The 21,619-nt window shown below is 43.4% G+C and overlaps 2 protein-coding genes and 1 long non-coding RNA gene across 3 annotated transcripts; 1 reads left to right on the top strand and 2 right to left on the bottom strand.

Moving 5' to 3' along the window:
• Nucleotides 1–1,093: 1,093 nt before the first annotated feature.
• On the top strand, nt 1,094–16,399 carry LOC121195236. The gene is made up of 4 exons (XR_005895451.1): nt 1,094–1,297; nt 11,655–11,711; nt 13,541–13,641; nt 15,786–16,399. It is a non-coding gene; the product is annotated as an uncharacterized LOC121195236 (long non-coding RNA).
• il1b (interleukin 1, beta) lies at nt 3,439–6,488 on the bottom strand. Its single transcript, XM_041058565.1, has 6 exons — nt 6,305–6,488; nt 5,827–5,863; nt 5,176–5,359; nt 4,795–4,974; nt 4,091–4,230; nt 3,439–3,859 (listed from the first exon to the last, which is right to left on the bottom strand). Exons 1-6 carry the CDS (start codon nt 6,337–6,339, stop codon nt 3,644–3,646), a joined length of 792 nt encoding a protein of 263 aa, XP_040914499.1. The 5' UTR covers nt 6,340–6,488; the 3' UTR covers nt 3,439–3,643.
• LOC121195234 (metal transporter CNNM3-like) lies at nt 10,245–20,635 on the bottom strand. Its single transcript, XM_041058564.1, is given in 14 exon segments — nt 10,245–13,608; nt 15,173–15,299; nt 15,402–15,532; nt 15,819–15,915; nt 16,571–16,740; nt 17,451–17,609; nt 17,696–17,839; nt 18,271–18,428; nt 18,744–18,920; nt 19,201–19,535; nt 19,624–20,377; nt 20,379–20,478; nt 20,481–20,577; nt 20,579–20,635. Coding segments are annotated over 14 exon segments (2,556 nt in total). The 3' UTR covers nt 10,245–13,558.
• Between the last annotated feature and the right edge of the window lie 984 nt (nt 20,636–21,619).

The following is a 21,619-nucleotide window of genomic DNA, read 5'->3' as shown; positions in this document are numbered from 1 at the left end:
AATCTGTTCATTGTCGGATCCTCAGGAGATAAATTCCATGTGTTTTCGAGGCAGCAGAAGATGAAACACCAAATGCTTTGACATATTTTCTCCCCAGCTCTCGACCCCTGCACTATTTTGCCTCTTTAAAGTTAAATGCACATCACTCTGTAATCTGCTTTATGCAGCCACGGTGTCGAGCAGCTCTACAGAGCAGAGCGCAGCATCTCTTGTTGGTGGGTAGTCAGTCAAGGAGCAGCCTAAGGTGTCGCCATGCAAACTCACGCAGGCTGTACCAATGAGAAGAAGTCAACTTCCTCTGAACCGTCTCTGATTGGCTGAGTTTCTTTAAGTCCACTATTGTGAAGCGTAAGAACAGATTGACATTTAATTTGGTGAGTGCTGTGAAATTCAGATTACTGTGTGTGTGTGTGTGTGTATGTGTGTATGTGTGTGTGTGTGTGTGTGTGTGTGTGTGTGTGTGTGTGTGTGTGTGTGTGTGTGTGTGGTTTCTGGACTATAAATAAAGCAAAGCTTCTAATGGAGTGATTCAGAACTAAGTACATTTACTCAAGTAATAATTTAAGGTATATGCAGCTTATGTGAGTATTTCTATTTCATGCCACGCTGTACTTTTTAATGCACCTCATTATTTCCTCTGGTTCCCAGAAACCAACCAGTCCTACTGATTAGTTCACTGACTCAAACACTGAAATCTGAAGGAAAAATGACAAGAAAAAAGATTCATTTGCTCCAACTTCTCAACCGTGAATATTTGCTAGTTTACCAGTTTCCTATAAATCAAGTTCAGACTTAAACACTCATCAGGGAGACAGATCCAGAACCTGGGACCAGGTAAAACCAGGAAAAAACCGTATTCACATTTAAATCTTATAAAACGGGCTGATAATATTTGCTCTGTTTTCCTTGCAGCTCCTTTAAAAACTCAACACTTGAACCGGAGCTTTACTTCCGGCAGCATTGAACTCGTGTCTGCATTGGCTGGTTGGCACCAGGTGTTTGCAGTGTGCTTTACAGCGATTGGCTCATTCACAAATTTGAAACTAGTCCCATCCAATCATACTCGTTCAGGTGTGCAGCGCGGAAATTCCAACCTGAGACTGACCACAGGTGTTCACGCTCATACCGGCGCTCGTTTGTCGCCGCAGGTCAAACCGATAACGGAGGAAATACCCACGGTTCACCGCACCGGTCAGTTCGGTGACGGTTCGCGAGCTGGAGGACGGAACATGACCGAACCTGTGAGGGGCCTGTTCACCGGACCTGGACCCGCCGTGATCCCGGGCTCCGAGCCTCGGTGAGTAGCTGCTGCGTGTTTCCGGTGCTGCGAGCGGTGCGTTGTTGTTGCTGCTGCTGTTGTTGCTGCTGTTGCTTTTGCTGTTGTTGTTGTTGTTGTTGCTGCTGCTTTTGTTGTTGTTGTTGCGGTTTCTGTCGCTGTTGTGGTTCAGCTTCGGTTTGTGATGAACATGAATTATTGGCCCTTAAGGCCTCTGTGCGCGTGCAGCCTCGGCCGGAGTGACCTCCCTGGGGGCTCGTGTTCACTCAGACTGTACTTATTGATAACTGATTAATTGTGTAGCTCATCAGCTTCTCAGATGTGAACATTTGTAAACTCGACAAGACACAACAAGAAATCTGAATCCGTTCATTTGTGCTTCGGAATAAATTTGTTCTCTGACATTTTATTCACTGAACAATCAAACGGTTATTAAAGATAACAGCTGTCAGATGTATTGATGTTAATAAATTAATGTTGGATGCAGCTTTGCAGAGCTCAACATAAACCGGTATAATCATGGTCTCAAAACTACACCAGGACCGCAGGACTCCTTTTTTCCCTTTTGTGCAATTAATTACTTTATTTAGACACAAATAATATGTAGAGAATCTGGGGCTTCTGGGGCCCCTGAGAGTCTGGGGCCCCTGTACAGTTGCCCACTTTGCCTAGTTTGTAATCCAGTCTTGACAACGTCTTAACTCTTGCTTGTTGCTTGTTTGGTTTTCTGTAAGAGAGGAGAGGAGGCACTGCCTTGGATTAAAGCATGTGTTTCTGTACGTCGACGTCCATTTTAGTTGAACATTTGCTTTGTTCGGTTCATGTTCAGGTTTATGTGAATATACATGGAAACAAAATGTCTCCTGATGGACCTCAGTGTAGCCTTACATCAGCAGAGACACTCAGATGTAAACGAGCGCCGGTGTGTTTCAACATTTTCAGCTGATGCTGCTGTCACAGGTGGACAACCTGGAAACGTTTGACCTTTGTATCAGGACACTGTTAGGATCTTGCCATTTGTTCCTTTGAGAGGAATCAGTAAAGAGTCATATCTCAGACGAGAGGGGAAACTGTGACGTGCTTGGTGCGGCAGATGTTTGCTTCAGAACGACTGTGACAGTTTTCACAGTCGTTCATTGTCAAATATGCAGCTAAACTTGTGCTGTGCTTGGTTTTTACTGTTGTATGTTTAATGGCCATAACTGAATATAACTAAGTAGAATAATAACTAATATAATAATATAATGTACCAAGGCCTGTGGTGGAAAGTAACTAAGTACATTTACTCAAGTACAAAACTCAGATACTTTACTGGAGTCTTGCATCTTTCTGCTATTTTGTACTTTTACTTTCTATGAATTCATCTGCAAATTCAGAGTTTACATTCAAATCGTATGAAGAGTTTGATCCATTGTTTAGTGCATAAAATCTGCTTTTTGAGTATTTTTAGTCCTTAACCAAGTCTTTCATGTCTTTGATTTAGTTTTTTTGCCAGTGCTGGGGAAATATCTCAAATAGTTCTTAATGCCAGTCATTTTTCATAATTCTAGTGTTGCAGCCTCCCGTATTTTTCTTGTTTCAAAAATTGAATCGCGAGTAGTGATAGTATTTAGTAATAACATGTTCATCTGATTGTTTAACATGTAAATCCTGCAGTTTATTCGGTAACTAAGCAAATGTTTTCTGTTAAAACATCCTTTATGTATCCACTTAGTTCCTGACGAACTGTTTGACTTTACACAGAAACAAGTTCATCTGATGCTATTATTGTTGTGCACTGAACAATTTTTAAGTTTTACTGCTGCAGGTGATTGGCAGACTTTGATTTAGCCTCTCAAGCAACGTACCAGCTGCTACTCAGTGGTCACTATTTCACAATCATGAAACACAACAGAGATGCACAGTGCCACAGAAAACTCCGCATTAAAAGGTTTAATGAAAACGTGAACATTCTTTTTTTTTCACAGAACCAGGCGTATTCAATCCCTTACCTTTAAGCTTGTAATGATTTATGTAAGTGAAACATAACAACAGTTAAAAATGAAAATATCACATTTGCTATAACAATGTAGAATATGAATTTAATGGGCAGTAATCATTAAAAAAAATAAAATCAGTAGTTTTGAGGAATATCCCGTTACAAAATTCTCCAGCAAAGAAGAAACGTTTTAAGTCACTACTTTTAGTGGGTCACACAATTATTATTAGTTTTTTTCTGCTTCCCAGAGCTCAGCGTTATCATACAGCAGGCAACACTGCCATCTAGTGGTCAGGTAGAATAAAGAGTAAACCAAAAAAAAGCAGCATAATTCTGGATACATTCGAACGGATGCGGCTCCTTCAGCCAATAAGAGCAAAAACATTTTTTTAATTCACTCTGAAGTTGGTGAGACGCTGGGCAGTATCCACCCTGCACATCTCCACCGGCTGGTTCTCCTTCTCAGAGGAAGTGCTGATGAACCAGCCGGAGTACTTCACCGACTCGAACGTGATCACAGATTTTCCTGTGGTTCTCTTGTAGAAGAGGAAACGGTCCATGTCGTTGTCGCTGCTGATCCGATTTAAACAGTCCTCGCTGCATTGCTGCCACAGGACGGATAAACAGGAAGTTAAGTTCTTTCACGTGTGAAAGTCATTTCTGCCAACTCATGAGAAAAACGATGTAAAGTCATAAAAGAAAAAGAAATACACAGGAACAGTGCAGGGATCTCAGTGTCGGTTAAGGTTTGAGTAAGAGGCAGGAGAAGACATCGTGTCAGAGTGTCCCCACAAAGACAGACGTACAGACACGTGTGGGATTATTTATTTATTTACCTCCAGGTGCAGCTCAGCTTTGTCGCCGTTCATGGTGCAGGAAATGTGCAGGTTTTGGTTGGTGACTGACAGGACAACAGTCTGACCAGTCTCACCCACAGGGACGCAGGGAGTGATGTACCTGGACAGCCTAAAATTCACTGATGTGAAAGAAACAAACAAAAAAACCCAACATGATTTAATGTTAAAGAAACAGCAGCCGATTTACTGCCACCATTTTATAGGCAGTGAGCTGGTTTAGTTCAGCGGTTCCCAACCTAGGGGTCGAGCCCCTCCAAAGGCTCACCAGATAAATCTGAGGGGTCATCAGATGATTAATGGGAGATGAGAGAAGAAAGAAATAAACCTCTGATACACAAATTTTTTTTCCATATTTTCTACTTTTCCTGTGAAACATGAGATAACTTCGCATCTTTGGGCCTCAGACAGTTGTTTAAATGAAATTTAGAGAAGTTTGGGGAGTTGAGGGGGGAAGTGTCTGTTGAGTGGAACTGAAAACGACATGTGAAATACGCTGAAGATCCCCAGTGGCACTGCTTTGTCTCTAAGAGGTCACAGGCCAAAAAGGTTAGAGACCACTGGTTTAATATAATGCAGTGTGTTTATTATGTAAAATCTTAATCTGATAAGTCAGAAACTCGCATACTCAGAGGACAGTAACTGAGTGAATGTACTTTTCGTCCGTGGACTCATGGCCCTCGTACCTTTGCGATCTCCGTGTCCTCCTTTCAGAGTGAGGGCCTCCAATTTTAACTCTCCTGTCGCGTGGACGATATCTTTCTTACAGGCGTCGCTCAGAGTGCACTCCCTCACACTGTTGACGCGTTGGAAGATGATTCTTTTCTCTCCTGTGGTGAAGTTTTCAACCTTCTGGACAACAGTTTCTGTGGAGAGGAGGGATGAGATGTTAGCAGCTGTCAGGGAGTCGCGGCCTCGTGGCGTCGCGTCCGGTCCAGCCTCTGTTTCACAAGCTTCTGTCAGCAGGCTAACAGAAACAGCCTGCTGATCAAAGAACAGGCTCTTTATCACGTATCATGGATCATATGATAATGTGAAGCATCCACGTGTGTCCTGTCACTACCCACCCTCGACCAGGCTCTCCATGATCGCCATGCACAGCTCACTGTTGCTGAGCTCTTTGGAAGTTGGGGGATTCTTCATCCTGTTCGCCGCCATCACCAGCGTAGCTGCACCCTGCATGCTCTTTCGGCGACGGGAAACCACCAGGTCCAGTCCCGTATCAAGGTTGATGATCTCTTGTTGAATACCCTAAACATTACAGAACAAAGAATGAAAAATGGAAAGCACACATGATGTCCCAACACATGTAAGCAAACCGTCACCGTTTATTTTTGAAGCAGTGATTTGTGAATGGTTTTCAAAGACAGAGACAAAGTGACGTTGTCCTGTCGATAGTGGCACCGAATCAGGAAGTGCTTCGACGTGTTGTTCTGGAGGACAGTTACAAACGATGCGGTTTTTTTTGTTTAATCTGGAGGACAATGAATAATGCTGCGGTTTGTTTACTCCTGGGAGTAATTATGTCCTGCTATCTCCATCTCTACTAACATCAATGTAGATCTGAATACTGCGTGTCTGGATCCTTCAGAAATATTTTCAGTACACACCTCATCTTACATACATATTGTCTTGGTGGTATGAAATAAGGAAGTGTAAGTGTAAGGAATCTGGAAGTGACAGTAGATGAACATGGGTGTGAAAACCAATCATCTTACCTTCATGTCATAGCAGCAGGGCTCTGGTGTGAGAGGGCTGAAACAGGAAAAAAAAAACAACCCATCAGATGTTCCATTCGAAATGTCACCAACTGAAAATCATAGAGATCTGACTGCGTGTGAAGTTAGTTGTATTAAATGACATATGACTGTAAATAATACACCTTTAATTCAGTGTTTTTATTTTTTATTTTTTGTTTGCTTTTAAAGTAGAAGATGCTGGAAGTGAGAAGCGAAACAGCCGAGCTGGACGTTCCCTTTTTTTGGAAGCAGTAACTCAGTTTTACATCCTGAGGACGGCTCGGTGTAAAGCTGTGAGCAGCTGACATTCAGGAACTCCTGCTTATAGATTCAATAGTTGTTTAACCTGTTTTAACCTGTCTTTATATTGCCAACAGTAAGTGGAGGCAACAATTAAGCTAAATGAAAGAATGCTGTGAGGTTTGGTACAAACATCACTTGAGACTCGTGAGCTTACCTCTCCAGGGCGTCACGCAGATCAAACTCCGACATCGTCTTGATGTAAACTGCTCGGTTATGATAGAAAGAACAAGAGTGAAGGAGCTGAGTAGATTCTGATTTGTTAGTGATGTGTCCGTCTCTGGCTCAGCAGCCTCAGCCACGTGTCACCCTGCAGGTTCACTGTCGCATCCACTGTCGCAGACGCCTCTTTTGTAATCAGCAGCTTCCTTGTTGATGTGGCTTTAGACTTTCTCTCTCTCTCTCTCTCTCTCTCTCTCTCTCTCTCTCTCTCTCTCTCTCTCTCTCTCTCTCTCTCTCGATCTATTGATGTCATCACACACTTTCATGTTAACTTCGCCCTGTGCTGACAGAAGCTGTGAGAAGGTGGTTACCACTGAGCACCAGTCATTCAAAGATTTTTCAAAACGTGAAACCTCTTGATCACACCAACAGATGTTTTCTTTTTTCGTTTGTTTCTTCCTGTTCTACGATAAACAAACAAACAAACAAACTGAAACCATTATCGGCCTTTTTCTAAGCTGCAGGCGTCTTCATTCCTGTTGTTAGTGTAAGTGTGCAGGTTAGTCATAAAGCTGTCGGGTGTTTACTGTAGAAATGTGCAGTAACTTTTGAAACTTTGAATGTCAGGATGTCCATTAATGAATAAATGTGAGTTGGTTTTTCTTGTGGGATTTCACACCTTCATTTGATTTAATGTGTTGCTGTTGTTGATGAATCTGCCGGGAACTCATTTCATGGAGCAAAGTGAAAACTTTCCCCACCTCCACTTCTAACCACAGGGAAGTTAAGGGGCATGAAATGTCCCATCGGAAGTAAGAAGGGGCTGTGTGGTTTTAGTCTCCTCCTTGTGTCAGTTAAGTGAGTTTGTGGTTGACATAGAAGCTTAAAAGAAAAAAAAAAACACGGTCTTTCCTCCTCAGCTGTGATGTGCTGACTTTTAGATTTACAAAAATATGTGTAGATTTTGTATTGGAATCTGAATTTATTCACCAGTTTGTTGTACTTTTCTTAAGTGATTCACTTTATCATAATTCTTTAGCTTTTCTGTTCTGAGATCTGAGATTTCCTTTTGCAAATTCACGACATTTTCTATTATTTTTCTTAATCATCCCACAAAGTTAGAGACCTGCTCTGAATATCTTTCAGTACATGTTAAATGAATTGTGTTGTTATAACCCAGTTATAACTCTAACAAAATGATTGTGACTTTTGCTTAAACTGTTCTCGTCCGTGTTTTTCCTCCTTTGTTGTGGAGAGTTGCGTTTGTTGTTTGACTCAGAGCTAAACTCTGTGAAACCTGCTCGGGACGGTCACACCATATGAGCTTTTTCATGTTTAGCTGAAAATTGTGAACGAGTGAGGGATGAATTGCATGAATGTTCAGTATGGTCACACAGAGCAGTGTGATATGAACCATGTAAAAACACAGGCAGCGTCACGTCAGCCACCCGAGTGCAAACTGAAATACTGTGCTTCTTGAGGACCTCTTGAGAGGACATTATGAGACAGCATGTGTGAACCTGGTTGGCATGACACCAATCAGTATCTAAGGGTTAACCAGGAGAACGTGTTTGGGTCTGAGGTTAAGAGAACAGAAACCCTCACAATCCGGTTCTATGGTTTATCTAAAAAGCTGGTTAACTCGTTAACTACTCTCATAACTTTCCAGTCTTGAGGCGTGATATCTGCTGACCTTCCTGCCTCACAGGGGCTGAGTCTGACCGCGACCAAAGCTTTTATACGTGACCACACTGGTGCCAGAGATCGGCGTGGAAGCATGACGACCTCTGAGCCGTTCTGAAAGCTCACTTTAGCTCCGTGTCATTTTATTATAGCTCGAAAACGTTCGTTAGCCAACATCATCATCTTTGTAGAGAATGTATTGAGTTTGTGACCTCTGCTGTTTCTTGCTGAGGTCGGAGGGAATGGCAGTGGTTATATTTATGAAAAGGATGTGGAGCTGGGTATAATGTATGATGACATCTCTTGGGGAAGTCCATCTTCTGTTGGTATTAGCTGTGACCCCGTCTCATTCTCTGCATTTTGCCAACCACAAGCACTAACGGGGAATTACGGTGGAATTTCCAAATGAAGTCAGAATGAACCTTACACGTGGCAAATTTTATATAAAATAGGGACATTTGTGTCATGAGGAACTGACTTGTGAGTTGCAGCCCTGTGGCAGGAAGTGGCACCTGTGGTCTGCTTATTGAATCTTTTATATAGTTTGTCAGGTGGGTATTGAAGACATGCTCTGACCTGCACCTGTCAGTGAGATGTTTTGTCGTTCTGTCTTAACCTTACATTGAATTTAACTTGTATAGTGAAATCTGTTTCTGTTTCTGTTTTGCTTGGAGAATATTTTGGACTTACAGTGCAGTCGTAAAGACGGCAGGACGTCTGTCTGTGTCCGTGCATCTGTCCAGGGCTGAGAGAAGTAAAAGTGCCAACACCTGCTTTCAAAATTCTGCACGAACAAAAGTACAGAAGTTTTCTGGCAAATAAATCCACAGTAAAATGATCCATTATTCAAAATTATCCAAAGTGGCCTCATTCAGAGTGTTAAATTCTGGAGCTCACAAAGATCCATTTTTTTAGTTTAATTAAATCTCATGTGCACAAGATAACAGTGAGCACAGGTCTCCTCCTGACCTCTGCACAGCTCTGACCTGAGCAGGTCTCACTGGTGTTAACTCCACAGTAATACGTCATGTTTTATAACATCATAGGTTTTTCTGTAAAATCAAAGTTACTAAGGGAAATATTTCCCTCTGTGATGTGGTGCAGTGAAGTATAAAGTTTCATAAATTGAAAATATGCAAAGTACGTGTACCTACAACATGTGCGACAGTGAGAGTTAGTATGGTTGTAGAAGTACTGGTCATGCAGAGTAACCGTCCCTGTCAGTGTGTTTTGTGTATGTTTTACTGTAGAGGAGTGGAGGATGAAGCACTCCAGTATTTTTTGAGGTATCTGCACTTAAACTACGATACTTAAACTTAGAATTAAATTCCACCTCTCGCAGACAGGAGATGTTGGAAACCGCTGATGTGTGTGAATATTTTTACTCTCACAGGTTTTACTCTCGCTGACTCTCACTGATCACAGAAGCAGCTGAACACAAATAGGAAATTGTTTTCTCAGAACCAGAACTGTTATAACCTCATTTCAAAGGTCAACCCTCAGCTCGCAGGTAGTTGTGTTCCTGTAATGGAAATAGTGACGGACACGGTAGAGTGTTAACCACAGCATCCTATCGGTGAGTGTGTGTGTGTGGAGGAGTGTGTGTTCACACTCTGCAGCTCCCTTCAGCTTCACAGAGATTTTCAGCTCATTATTTATTTGATTATCGGCTCAAACCGCAGCTGTTTACTGCTCAGCTTCATTTTCACCCGCAGTAAACAAACCCTGTTTACAGCTTTTAAACCTCTAAACGATGATTACTGATAACTGCTGGATGTGTAAACTGATTGGGTTGGCTGGCTGATTGATGGGATCTGTGTTAATGTGGGAAGCATGAATGAATTTACAAACGTGTTTTCTCAGATGAACCTGCAGATTCTTGTCATGATGTTTGAGAGGAAACATTCAGGTGTGTCCTTCACTGCTGCCGTGGAGTTACACCTGTGCGTTGGCAGCAGATTCACATTTTGCTTTATTACCATGTAGAACACGCTGTGTGACGTGGTGCTGCAGAAATATCAACTTTTAAATTAAATGGACCTGGACTTTCAATCCCCTCTCCCCCTCCGGCCTTCTCCTCGAGCTAGACCTGGGAGGGGAGCTTGTAGGTGAGCGTTTTGAGAGCTGGAGATCTTGGAATTTGGTTTGTGAACCTTAGAAAGTCACTGAGTACATTCACCTAAGCACAGGACATCAGTCCTGTCTGTTTATGTCTGTGTGGGAACAGAAAAGGCAAACAGACACAGTTAGAACAGGATTGAGTTTATTTCCTAAGAAACTTATTTAAAGTGTTAAATGCAGTGGAGTCTTAATTCACCCAAACTGGCAGCATTCCCCAACAAAGAAAGAAAGAGAGAAAATTCTCTACAAATGTAACTGGACAGAAAGAGGAACTGACTTAATCGTTTAGCTCTCAATAACTCTTATGGTAACAGTGTGGTTGTACCTGAAAACTGAGACTTGCTTTGCCTATAAACTACATCCTGGAATTATACTCTATCTAAGCAGTCATATATTAATACACAGCTTCCCCCCCCCCCCACCCCCACCCCTCCTCACCCAAAACATTTCTCTCAATCAGTTTAAGTAGCACAAAGTATTGATTGATTATCTTTTTTTTTTTACATTCAGTCTTTTGATACCATAGAAACAGATTTATTACAACAAAACAAAACAGAACTGCTGAAAAATATTTACTCAGAATCACACAGTCAAAAAAAAATCCTCTTGGAATATGGCAAAACGCTCGAGTGATAACACTGAATGAATGAATGACACACACACACACACACACACGCACACATGGAATCACCACAGAAAGAGACAGAGAGGGTGGTAATGTAACAGCTGGTGCAGAGCTCAGTCCTAAACAACTCTGCTGCTACTGAAACGTTTAACACGACGCTCACATGTCAGACTCTGTTCACATCAGCTGGGGCTGTGACTGCACTGTAAAAAACGAGGAACTCATTCTTAGTGAAAGTACGAGGCTTCAAATGAAATAGTTCCCGTTCCAGTGGGAAATTGTCTGTTTCCTTGCTGAGCTGAGCTGAGCCGCGGCGGAGGGATACGTCCTGGTATTTGTCTCATGTATTTACATTTTTACTTTTATCGCTTTGTTTTACCACTTAAATAATTTTCTCTTATATTTGTTTCTTCTTGTTTCGTTGCTCAGTTTCAGCTGTTATTTTATTTTTTAATGTTTTGGTTGATTGATCTTGATTTTATTGCCCTGAGGACAATTTGTTTTGTGCTTTAAGATTCTTTACACAACTATTTGTGTCACTTTTGGTTTGAACAACTACGAGCGAAAAGTCTGCAACTGACCGCTGTTTTCATTTTTACTTCATCTGCTGACAGTTTCCCCGATTAATCGTTTTAATCGTCAGCTTGAAGATGATGATGATGATGATGAAGATGGTGTCTGCTGATGTCTGTGTCTGGTTTTGTCCCAAACCTCGAAGTCTTCGACCAGAACCAGAACATTTTTGGCATTTTTGCTTGTAAAGTGTCTTAAACGATATCTTTAATATCAAAGTAGTTGCTAACTTTACTCACTGGCTGTTGACTAAGGAAACACTTTCTGAAAGTGACGACCGTTATTTCAACGATTTCTGCCTTAAACACAGGCCTCATGTTTTTTCTTTTTGTTTTTTTTACAGTGGAGTCAAAGGAGCTGCGTCGCAGAGAGAGAGATTACAGCTCTGAAGACGTGACCTGTGAGTACTGATTTAGTTAAATGGCTCCACACGCCTCCATGTTTAACTCCTGTACAACACATGTTTAAGCACAGAAGCAGTATGGGAAATGGAGTTAAGGTGATGGCCGGATGCTTGCTGGCTGAGATGCACTAGTGAAATATTGTATGTTAGACTCACACACACACACACACACACACAGATGTGAACGTACTGGAATGTTAACACAGGGTAACAAACAAGGTGCTTTAAGGTTAAAGATGGAATCGATGTTTGTGCAGACGGATCTGAGCACACTCACCAGTTTACTGTTCACCTGACTGTAAATGACACAGTGAGATCAGTGCAGGCAGCAGACTCACAGCGCCCCCTGCTGGACCAAATTAAATACCTTCTGATTCCTGAACGATGCTCTGAGTAATCTCATACTTACTTAGACACAAACTGAAGTCTGGTTAAAACTGTGTTAACAAGCTGCTTCTCACTGTGTGATCACAGAGGGAACGCTTGATATTACAGCCGACTCACCTGCTTCAAATCTGGATCTCACCTGTGTTTTTCCCCATTTACTTTAACTTTAATTTTAATTGGACTTTTCCTGCTTTTTTTTCTTCAGGTTGTGTATTTTAGATGATGATAAACTGTGAGTGTCGTTGTCAAGGAATGCATGTTTTTAATAAGAAATAGGTTAATAGGTAAATTATTAACAATTACATTAATAGGATTTAATGATGAAAACAAACTATGTGGCTTAAAGTTGCCTCTGGTCAATACAAAGATTCAGTCTCATGATATTCTGTCAATAAATCATATTTAAAGACCAAAACCAACACTGAACGTCTCCTGCTAACAGGCACTGAGTGTGTTTCAGGACCAGACGTATCTTATTCCTCATTACTGAACAATCTGCTGCTTATTTTCTCCGTTTATTCCTCTTCGTGTTTTTTGTTTAAAGTCATACGTGACACAAAAAGCAGCAAACTCTCACATCTGAGAAGCTGGAACCAGCAAATGCTCCAAACTAAGAAGAAGTATGACTCAGCTGAATTAATGGATAATGACAACGATGGACTTTTTGTTTCCACTTTAATTAAAACCACTGAGCTTCGTTTTTTTGGCCGTTTTAAACTTCTGTTAAACATCAAAAATAAAACCAACCAAACCTCTCAGTCTTTGTTAGAGGGAGTTTTTCAGTGTGGAGGCCACTGTGACGTTTTCTACCCCTCACTGTTTCTAATCTGAATATTTACAGTATAAACCGTCATCGGTTCAAAGGTCAAACCTGAAATGATGCGTTTCACACACGTCCACGTCTGAGGGAGTAAAACCCGGACGTACCTACGATCAACAGTGCACACGTTTAATGTGCAAATCTGCTTTTAACCAGCTTGAGTGTTTGTAGTGTCTTAAAACGGACGGCTGCTTCAGTACACACACACACACATACATACACAGACAACACACACACACACATACACACATGTAGCTTTGGCACCCAGACAGACAAACGTGAGGAATGGCAACGCAGAGTTTAGCATGAAAGGCTAAACCTGGAAGAAAGGCACCGCCAACTTAAAATAAAATGTGTGTATATACACAGAGAAATATAAAACAACATCAAACAACTGTTGCCATGGAAACGTGTAAAGGAATGGCGACAGAGATGAGGAGTGTGAGTAGTGGATCTACATAACAGACAAATCAAATCACTCTCACTCCAGTCATGTCCAAAAACTACGTTCCAGCCACAGATGATTTATCGATAGAAACAAAAAACAAAACAAAAAATCTCTGCAAGATTGGAGCAGGTGTTTTTTTTTTAAGCTGTTTGTTTGTTTGTTTGTTTACAGCGGGCAGACAGAGCTGCACTACCGAGGAGCCTCTTCTTCTGTGGAGCTTTCCTGGGCTTTACTGCTACCTGTGGAACCCGACCAATGAGAGGAGAGCTGGGGTGAGTGAGTGCTGATGGCAGACACACACACACACACACACACAGGGCGTTAAGCTGACAGAGGAAACAACAGACTGACAGTGACAGGTGGCACAAAGAGACGAAGAAGAGCCAGAGTTGTTGTGGTGCATTGAGCTGAGGGAAACCCAGATAACGTAACACACGTTACGCTGTGTGATATGTTTTAAATCAATCACCATATTAATGTGTTTCCATTAAACAAACTGCAGACGCTTCCAAACCGAGTTAATGATGAAGACGATGAAGCATGATGGGAGCCGTAGTTTCTTCTGTGCCCACCATCATTGATTAACTTTATTAAAATTGTTCATGTTTCGGTTTCTAACACCAGTCGCCGTAGCAGATGCCGATTCTCGTCACCTTTGTGCCGCCACTGTCTCTGTCTTTTGTTGTGTCCTGTGATGAGGGGATGAGACATGTCCTCGGACAAATGGGAGGTCTCTGCTCTAATGTCCAACTTCACGTCTGCTCAGCAGAATAAAGTAAATCCGTATTTTCTCCCTGACAAATTAAAGGTTTCCAAATTAATGTTAACTAAGGGGAAAGTCATGTGACCATTAAAATCTACTTAGTTTGTTTTAAAATTAAAGTTATTGGGGTTTTTTTTTTTGAAGGTGTTTAGTTTTGACTTCAAATCAAATTAAAGTCCGACGAATGAAGTGAATTAACGTTAATTTATTTTTAGAGATTGTTGTTACATAGTGTGTCAGTGATCACGTGACCAGTCAGTGAAAGCATTAAACAATTCATCGGCACAGATCTGAGCAGAAAGCTGTTCACCTGAGGACACGTTTCATCCCTCGCAATTTACTATAACATTACAACAGCTGCAGCTTCTGGTTCATGGAGGGAAGCGAATCAGACACAGAGTTAATGAGAAAACACAATGAGAGACATGGACGGCAGCTGTGAGGGGGTCACAGACCCAACAGGGAGAAGTTAGGAAGGACACGGGATGAAGAGGGAGGTTAAAGAGCCTCACACACACACAACACACAACACACACATGTACGTACATCCTGATCCTGAATCCAGACAAGAAACTTGTCCCATGAAAATAAAAAAAAACAGCCACTGAGACTGTTTGAAAAGGTAAAGGGTAAAAACAGTCCTGTGACACTTTGAAGAAGAGAGGGACGTTATTGTGTGTGTGTGATGTACAGTCTGTGTCTGCTGTCATGCCACAGACAGGCTGCATTTCATTTACCTCATGCAAAAACAGTACTAACAGTAGTTCTCAATGGTATCAAAGAATGAAAAGTTTACAGGAAACTCTGAACGAGCCAGAGGAGAGAGGAGACACGGAGGCACGCAAGGAGGAAAAAAAAAGGAGAGAGAGAAAAGTATTTTAGTTCAGCTGAAGGCAAACGGGAAAGTACATTCCTAAAAATCCTACAAAGGCCTTTTGTAAAACCGTATTCAAAAGAGTCTGAGTGCGATTTATCATCAGCAGTGAGTGTTAGAGATCCAGCAGAGCCTGGAGGTCACACAGCGTTTTGAGCAAAGCTACCTTGTGTGGTGTTTCTGTTGTTGAGCAGCTTGGTCTGACTGTTGGGCAGGATCTTAATCTCAGGAGGATCTGGGCTCTGGCCGACGCGTGACGCCATGAGAGCGTTCAAATACTGCAGACGTGTCACCTGCAACACACGCACACACACGCGAAATCAGTAAGTCGGTCAGAGCCTGTTTCCAGACCAGGATGTAAGACATCCTGGTCTCATTAACTCACACACACTCACCCGTATGAGCTGCAGGTCAGTGAGAGCTCGGACGGTGTAGTCAGGACAGTAGCTGGACGGGCTGGTGGCGTCTGCTGGCTCAAAGGGATCCCTGGGAGAGTGACGCTGGGTCGACACTGGAGACTGGTGCACTGTTATAACACACACACACACACACACACACACACAGGGTCAGCACAATATCTGCAATCCTGTAAATTTCTACACTCAGCACTTTCCTCTCTATGCGGCCTGTTATGTAAACGCAGTCGAATTCAACATTCTAGCTCAACAGAAATCTTTTTTTATGTGTTTAAAGTGTCTGTAGACTTTTATATTTTTCTATACTTCTTTTGTTTGTTGTTATTAAATCAGATGTAAACTGATTTAACTTCTTCCTTATAGGAGATCTCCCCCTCCTGCAGCTCGTGGTCTCACCTGAAGATGGCAGCGTTAAAGCAGAAACACCGTAGTACGTGAACGCCCCATTTTCAAACTTCAGCCCCTCTTTCCCGATCTCCACCTCCACGCGGCCCTGAGAACAAACAGGCAGCTTCAGACTTCAGTGTCACTTGGATGTGTGTGTTTTTTAGAGTGTGTTGTGTAGTTATTTACACACAGTTTCTAAGAACAACAGGTTTGTAATAAAGATAAATACAGTGACGCTGCACACGACAGTCACCAGTCCTGTGGTATTTAATAAATGGTTTGAAACACATTTTAGTTGTAAGCAGATCTAAGTAAAACACAGCTGTAATAATATAAAATCTATTTTCATAGGAGAAGTTGGAACTGTTGACAAATACCGTGCATTCATAAACAGTCTATAGTGAGGCACAACAAAGGTTTATAACTACATTATAAGATGTTATAAACCATTTGTTAAATGACTGTCTTTCGTGTTAGCGTCGTGTGTGTGTTCTTACTGATGTTACGTGGATTGTTTTCTTATCATTACTGTTATTTATGTATTTATTTTTGTTTAAATGTCTTTAAGATAGACTTTATGTTCCCTTTTTAATTTGTCCTCAAATTAAAAAGGGAAATAAATAAACGGCTCATGTCTGATTCCTTGACTTCAGTTGTTGATTCCTTTCCTGGAAAGTTAGGAGACGAATGTTTGGCTTGTGCCTGAGGATGATTCTGCGAAGACAACGCCGAGGCGGACATGTCTGAACTCGAGCACATACCTGCAGCAGCAGGATGAAGTAGTCCACCGGGTGGTTGCGAGTGTAGAGATAGTGGCCCGGGCTCAGACGGTTGTTGGGGTCAAAGTGCACTTCCTGGTTGACACTGGGGTGACGGAGCAGGTGGAACAGGACCTTCTCGGACACACGTCCGGGGCTGAAGTGCTCCACTTCTACAGGGGTCAAAGGGCAGAGAGAGAGAGGATCCAGTAAACCTCACTCGATCAAACTTGTCTAGACAAACACAGACTGTTAACCTGAAATGACCTGTAGCAGTGTGTGTGTGTTGAACTGATTCTCAGACATTAACACATCGATGCTGAGCCTTAAGCCTACAGCTGAATTATAACAGAACTGTAGAAAATAGATTCCACGCGTTCAGTTTACCTTTAAAATCTGTCGCACTGATCAAATCACTGTATTTTACTGTGACATAAACACACCGATCACACCGCAGCAGTTTAGGCTCAAGGTCAGAGCCGATCCAGACACTACAGCCCAGACTGTGTCTCTGAAACCAGATGGTTTTTTTCCTGGAGTTAAAATCAGACACTTGTCTGCTGCTAAGTCAGTGATTTCCATTAAAGACGCTGTGAGTGAGAAATGCATCTGATTTCAGTGACACTCTCCAGGTGAAGCACGTCTCTGACCTGCCTCCACTGACCGGAAAGTTCCTGCAGCAGCAGATTCACTCTGACATTTCCTCCCTTCCATCTCACCCTGACAATATACAATCAGACGTAATCATTACATGTGCGTGTTAAACTGTGACTCATTTACTACAGTAACCTCACGCAGTCTGTCTGTTCTGTCACATACATAAACACACAAAAGTAAATATTCACAGACGACCCCCCCCCCCCCCCCCCCCCCAACCACATACCTCTGGACAGGAAGCGGTGTGTAGCCAGCAGCAGCTGTGGCGAGGTGCGGATCTTGGGTTCTCCTTCAGGAGGCTTGAAAAGAGAAAACTCCTCATGGACGCTGCGCGGCTCCAGAGGAATCTCCAGCTGAGGGAGGGGACGCTTCACTTTCCTGTCCACTACAGGACGAGATGAGGGGCCACAAGTGTTCATAAAAACATCTCAGAAGATATCAAAAGCAAAAACCACATTTCCAGAAACTTACAGTAGCCGTCAGATTCATCCAGGATCTCGGACTTGATGATCTCCTCGATGACGTCCTCTAAGGTGACCAATCCCAGCACCTCGTAGAAAGGATCTCCCTCCCCCTCGTTGTTGACCTTCTGGACAATGGCCATGTGAGAGTTGCCTGAAAGACGTGAAAAGGTCAGAGGTCAAATGGCAGAAAGCATTCCTTCAGTAAATTTACATTTTTTTCACACAAATCTCAAATCGCACGTTGCTGCATGTTTCTGTCTTTGTTCTTTGTTTCTACTGCAAAATATTTCCACACATGTTGTGCTGCTCAATGCCCTTCGCTAGTAAATCTTATTCCAAAGAGATCGGTGTTCATTAATAATTCGTTAATAATTCGTTAATTCATTAAAAGCTTCAGTTTCCAGGTTTGGTTTTGAGATTTCTGTCTCCACTTGTATAAACTGCTGTTTAATTTTCAGCTTTAACACTTAAAGTCCGGGTTCTGGGACAGAGGGAGACCTGCGGGGACGCTGTGGAGGGACGGAGGCTAAAGCATTGTCTCAGGTCAGCGGCGCAGATGTGCGCGTGAGTGTGGACACACACCTTTCTTGAACTCCTCCAGCATGGCGTCCAGTTTGGTGTCGTTGAAGACAAAGTGCAGCGGGTGATTGTAGAACTTGGTGATAGTCGTCATGGGGGTGCAGTCATCTGGGTCCACCAGAGCCAGATCCTTCACGTACAGGATTTCCACGATGTTGGACCTGGAAAAGCAAACACGTGTTGGTGACCGGACACCGAACGTAAAGCCACGTGCAGACGGGACGCAGGGTTGTCCTCACACTGTGAACAAAGCTTTTTAACCTGTGTTCTACTTTTTATTAAAGTGGCCGGTAACTGCTTTATAATATGACATGTAAGTTATGTAACACACTGATAATTTGCCGAGAACTGTGAGGCTGTAACCAATCGTTTTTCTTTATCAATACATCTGACAATTGTTTTCTTTAATAATAGATAAATTGTGAAATCGGTCGATCATTTCTGGCCCCGGGCCTCGGAGGTTTTCCTGCTCCCACCTCTCCTCCTCGTAAATGGGAACCCTCGTGTATCCGCTCTGCATGATCTCAGACATGGTGGAGAAGTCCAGGACGGCCGAGCTGGGCAGCATGAAGCAGTCCTTCAGAGGAGTGAGGATGTCCTCCACCGTCTTAATGCGCAGCGTCCCGCGGCTGAACTCCTCCTTCACAAACTCACTGCACAAAAAGACACAGGGAGACATGATCCTGTTCAAGCTAATGACAATAAAATACATGTTTAACATGTAGTTAATGGCAAATAAATAAAGAAGATGGAAGGAAACAGAAAGTGAGGACTGGGTCATTGGATTCATTACATGTAAAACAACAAGCTTGAAGCAGCTGAGACTGTGAATTTATTCCCACGTTGTTTTTTTTCCACATACTGTCACATGTTACATGAACAGCTGGGTTTGAGTGTGCATATATATGTGTGACTTTGTGTGTGTGTTTTCACCTGTAAGGATCATTGACGCTCGTGCGAATCATCTCCATGGCCCTCTCCCTTATCCCACAGGTGCTGATGTCCCTCCTCAGTCCCAGGTCTAGGATCAGGCCCAGAGGGCAGGACAGGGGGAAGGTGAGCAGCAAACAAACCTGGGCCAGCCAGGTGAGAGCCGGCGCCAGCTGGAAGCCATAACCGGAGCACACGATGTGAGGAGCCAGCTCAGCCAGGAAGAAGATGAGGAAGCCGCTGGTGAAGACCGCGGAGAGGATGGAGCCCAGCGCCCGGTACAGGAGCACCCCCAGGACCGAGTGTCCCACAGCACACAGGAACAGCAGAGAGCACGTCTGGGAGGGAGAGAGGGTGGAAAAGAGAAGCAGGTTAGTGTTTGCCTCGCTGCGAATCTCCGTCCTGTTTTCAGACTCCGAAACTTACCAGGAAGTTTCCCCTCCTCCGGATCGGCTCCAGGCGCTTGGCGGCTCGTTTCTCCTCCTCGGATCCGCAGCTGTGAAGGACGTAAAGCTCCACAGGGTCCAGCCACAGCAGGCTCAGGTTCACTGTCCTCAGCACCCCGCAGACCACCAGCAGCAGCACGATCAGCACGGCCAGACCCCACGGCGGGATGTAGTCTGCGGGCTGACCCTTGTCGGGGTCTATCCGCAGTCTGTCCGGGCCCACAGATGCCCATTTCCCTCCGCTCAGCACGCACAGGTGGTGGTAGTTCTGCTCGCCGTCAGCTGCCCCATCGGAGTCGCTCCTCTGCTTGACCTCCACCGTTATCAGCCCGCCGTTGTCCTCGTCTTTGACGAACCCCCCCGTCACCTGGAAAGCGGAATCCCGGCGGCTGGAGTCCTGCTCGCACGGGTCAGGCGCATCCCCGACCGCCCCGGCCGCTCCGCCAGCTGCCCCTGCGAACGCCACCCACGGCCAGCTTCCATTCAGATCAGCCCCGAAGAGACGGAGCTTGAACGTGGCTCCTTCTGGCGCCGAGATAATCCGATCCTTCATGCACACCAGACCCGCCGGGTCTTCCAGTCGCAGCCCCAGAACCAGCGGAGCTTCCTGGCTGCAGGCGCCGTACCTGATCCCGCAGAACAACAATATCATCAACAGGAACCGTAGACCTGCCAAGCTGGCCACCATATTGGAATTGGTCAGCCTGGCTCTGCGCGGATCATGTGACTCAAACCCCGTAGTGGCCCCGCCCACCGGGGGGCTGAGCCAGCCAAACAAACGCAACCTGCCACTGACCTGCAGGGCAGACATTTTGGCTCCGCACATACAGGCGAAGCGCCGCGGCCACCGTCCCGGCCTCCGTCCATTCCGGGGCTCGGTTCGGATTGTTTTCGTTTTTACGGCTCCGCCTTTTCTCAAAAGCAGCGAATCAGAGTCGGTGTGAGTTCACAGCCAATAAAAGAGAAGACAACACGGAGAAGCTCAGGCCCATCTTTGTTCGACACTTCACAGCCAGTTATTCATCACTCTGGTGAGAGCAGCCGGACCTGAGCTCAATGTGGATTTCATCAGACTGTGGAAAGGAGGACCGTAAAGCAAAGATTCACTGGGTTTCCATCATTCCTTCTCACACTGGCTCTGAAATCTCTGAGCTTAATAAAAAACACAAAGTTACACCAAAGCTCGTATGAATCAAATCTGTGGAAGTCTAAGCTGAATGTAGAGTTAGTGTGCCTCTGCCGCAAAACACAAGGAGGGAACTTTGTACCAAAAACACCTGGAAGGTGTGTGACTGACTTGTCTAAAGGCCCAGGCACACCAGAAGGTCTGCTGTCAAGAAAGGCCAAAAAAAGTCAAATTTTGTTTTGACCTCAAAATGTCATAAAAAACGTCATAGTATAGTAAGGCGTCAAAATCGGACAAAAAAAGTCAAAATTTTTTTTGACCTCAAAAAGTCATAAAAATCGTCATAGTATAGTATGGCGTTTTTTTCGGCCAAAAAAAGTCAAAAAATTTTTTTAACCTCAAAATGTCATAAAAAACATCATAGTATAGTATGGCGTTTTTTTCGGGCAAAAAAAGTCAAAATTTTTTTTGACCTCAAAATGTCATAAAAAAACGTCATAGTATAGTATGGCGTTTTTTTCGGGCAAAAAAAGTCAAAATTTTTTTTGACCTCAAAATGTCATAAAAATCGTCATAGTATAGTATGACGTTTCTTTCGGGCAAAAAAAGTCAAAATTTTTTTCGACCTCAAAATTTCATAAAAAACGTCATAGTATAGTATGGCGTTTTTTTCGGCCAAAAAAAGTCAAAATTTTTTTCGACCTCAAAATGTCATAAAAAACGTCATAGTATAGTAAGGCGTCAAAATCGGCCAAAAAGAGTCAAAATTTTTTTCGACCTCAAAATTTCATAAAAAATGTCATAGTATAGTATGGCGTTTTTTTCGGCCAAAAAAAGTCAAAATTTTTTT

This window comes from Toxotes jaculatrix, chromosome 16 (genome assembly GCF_017976425.1).
Source record: "Toxotes jaculatrix isolate fToxJac2 chromosome 16, fToxJac2.pri, whole genome shotgun sequence".
In the NCBI taxonomy this organism is placed as follows: Eukaryota; Metazoa; Chordata; class Actinopteri; family Toxotidae; genus Toxotes; species Toxotes jaculatrix.
Note: the sequence above shows the minus strand (reverse complement) of the source record. Positions and strands in the feature narration are given on the sequence as shown.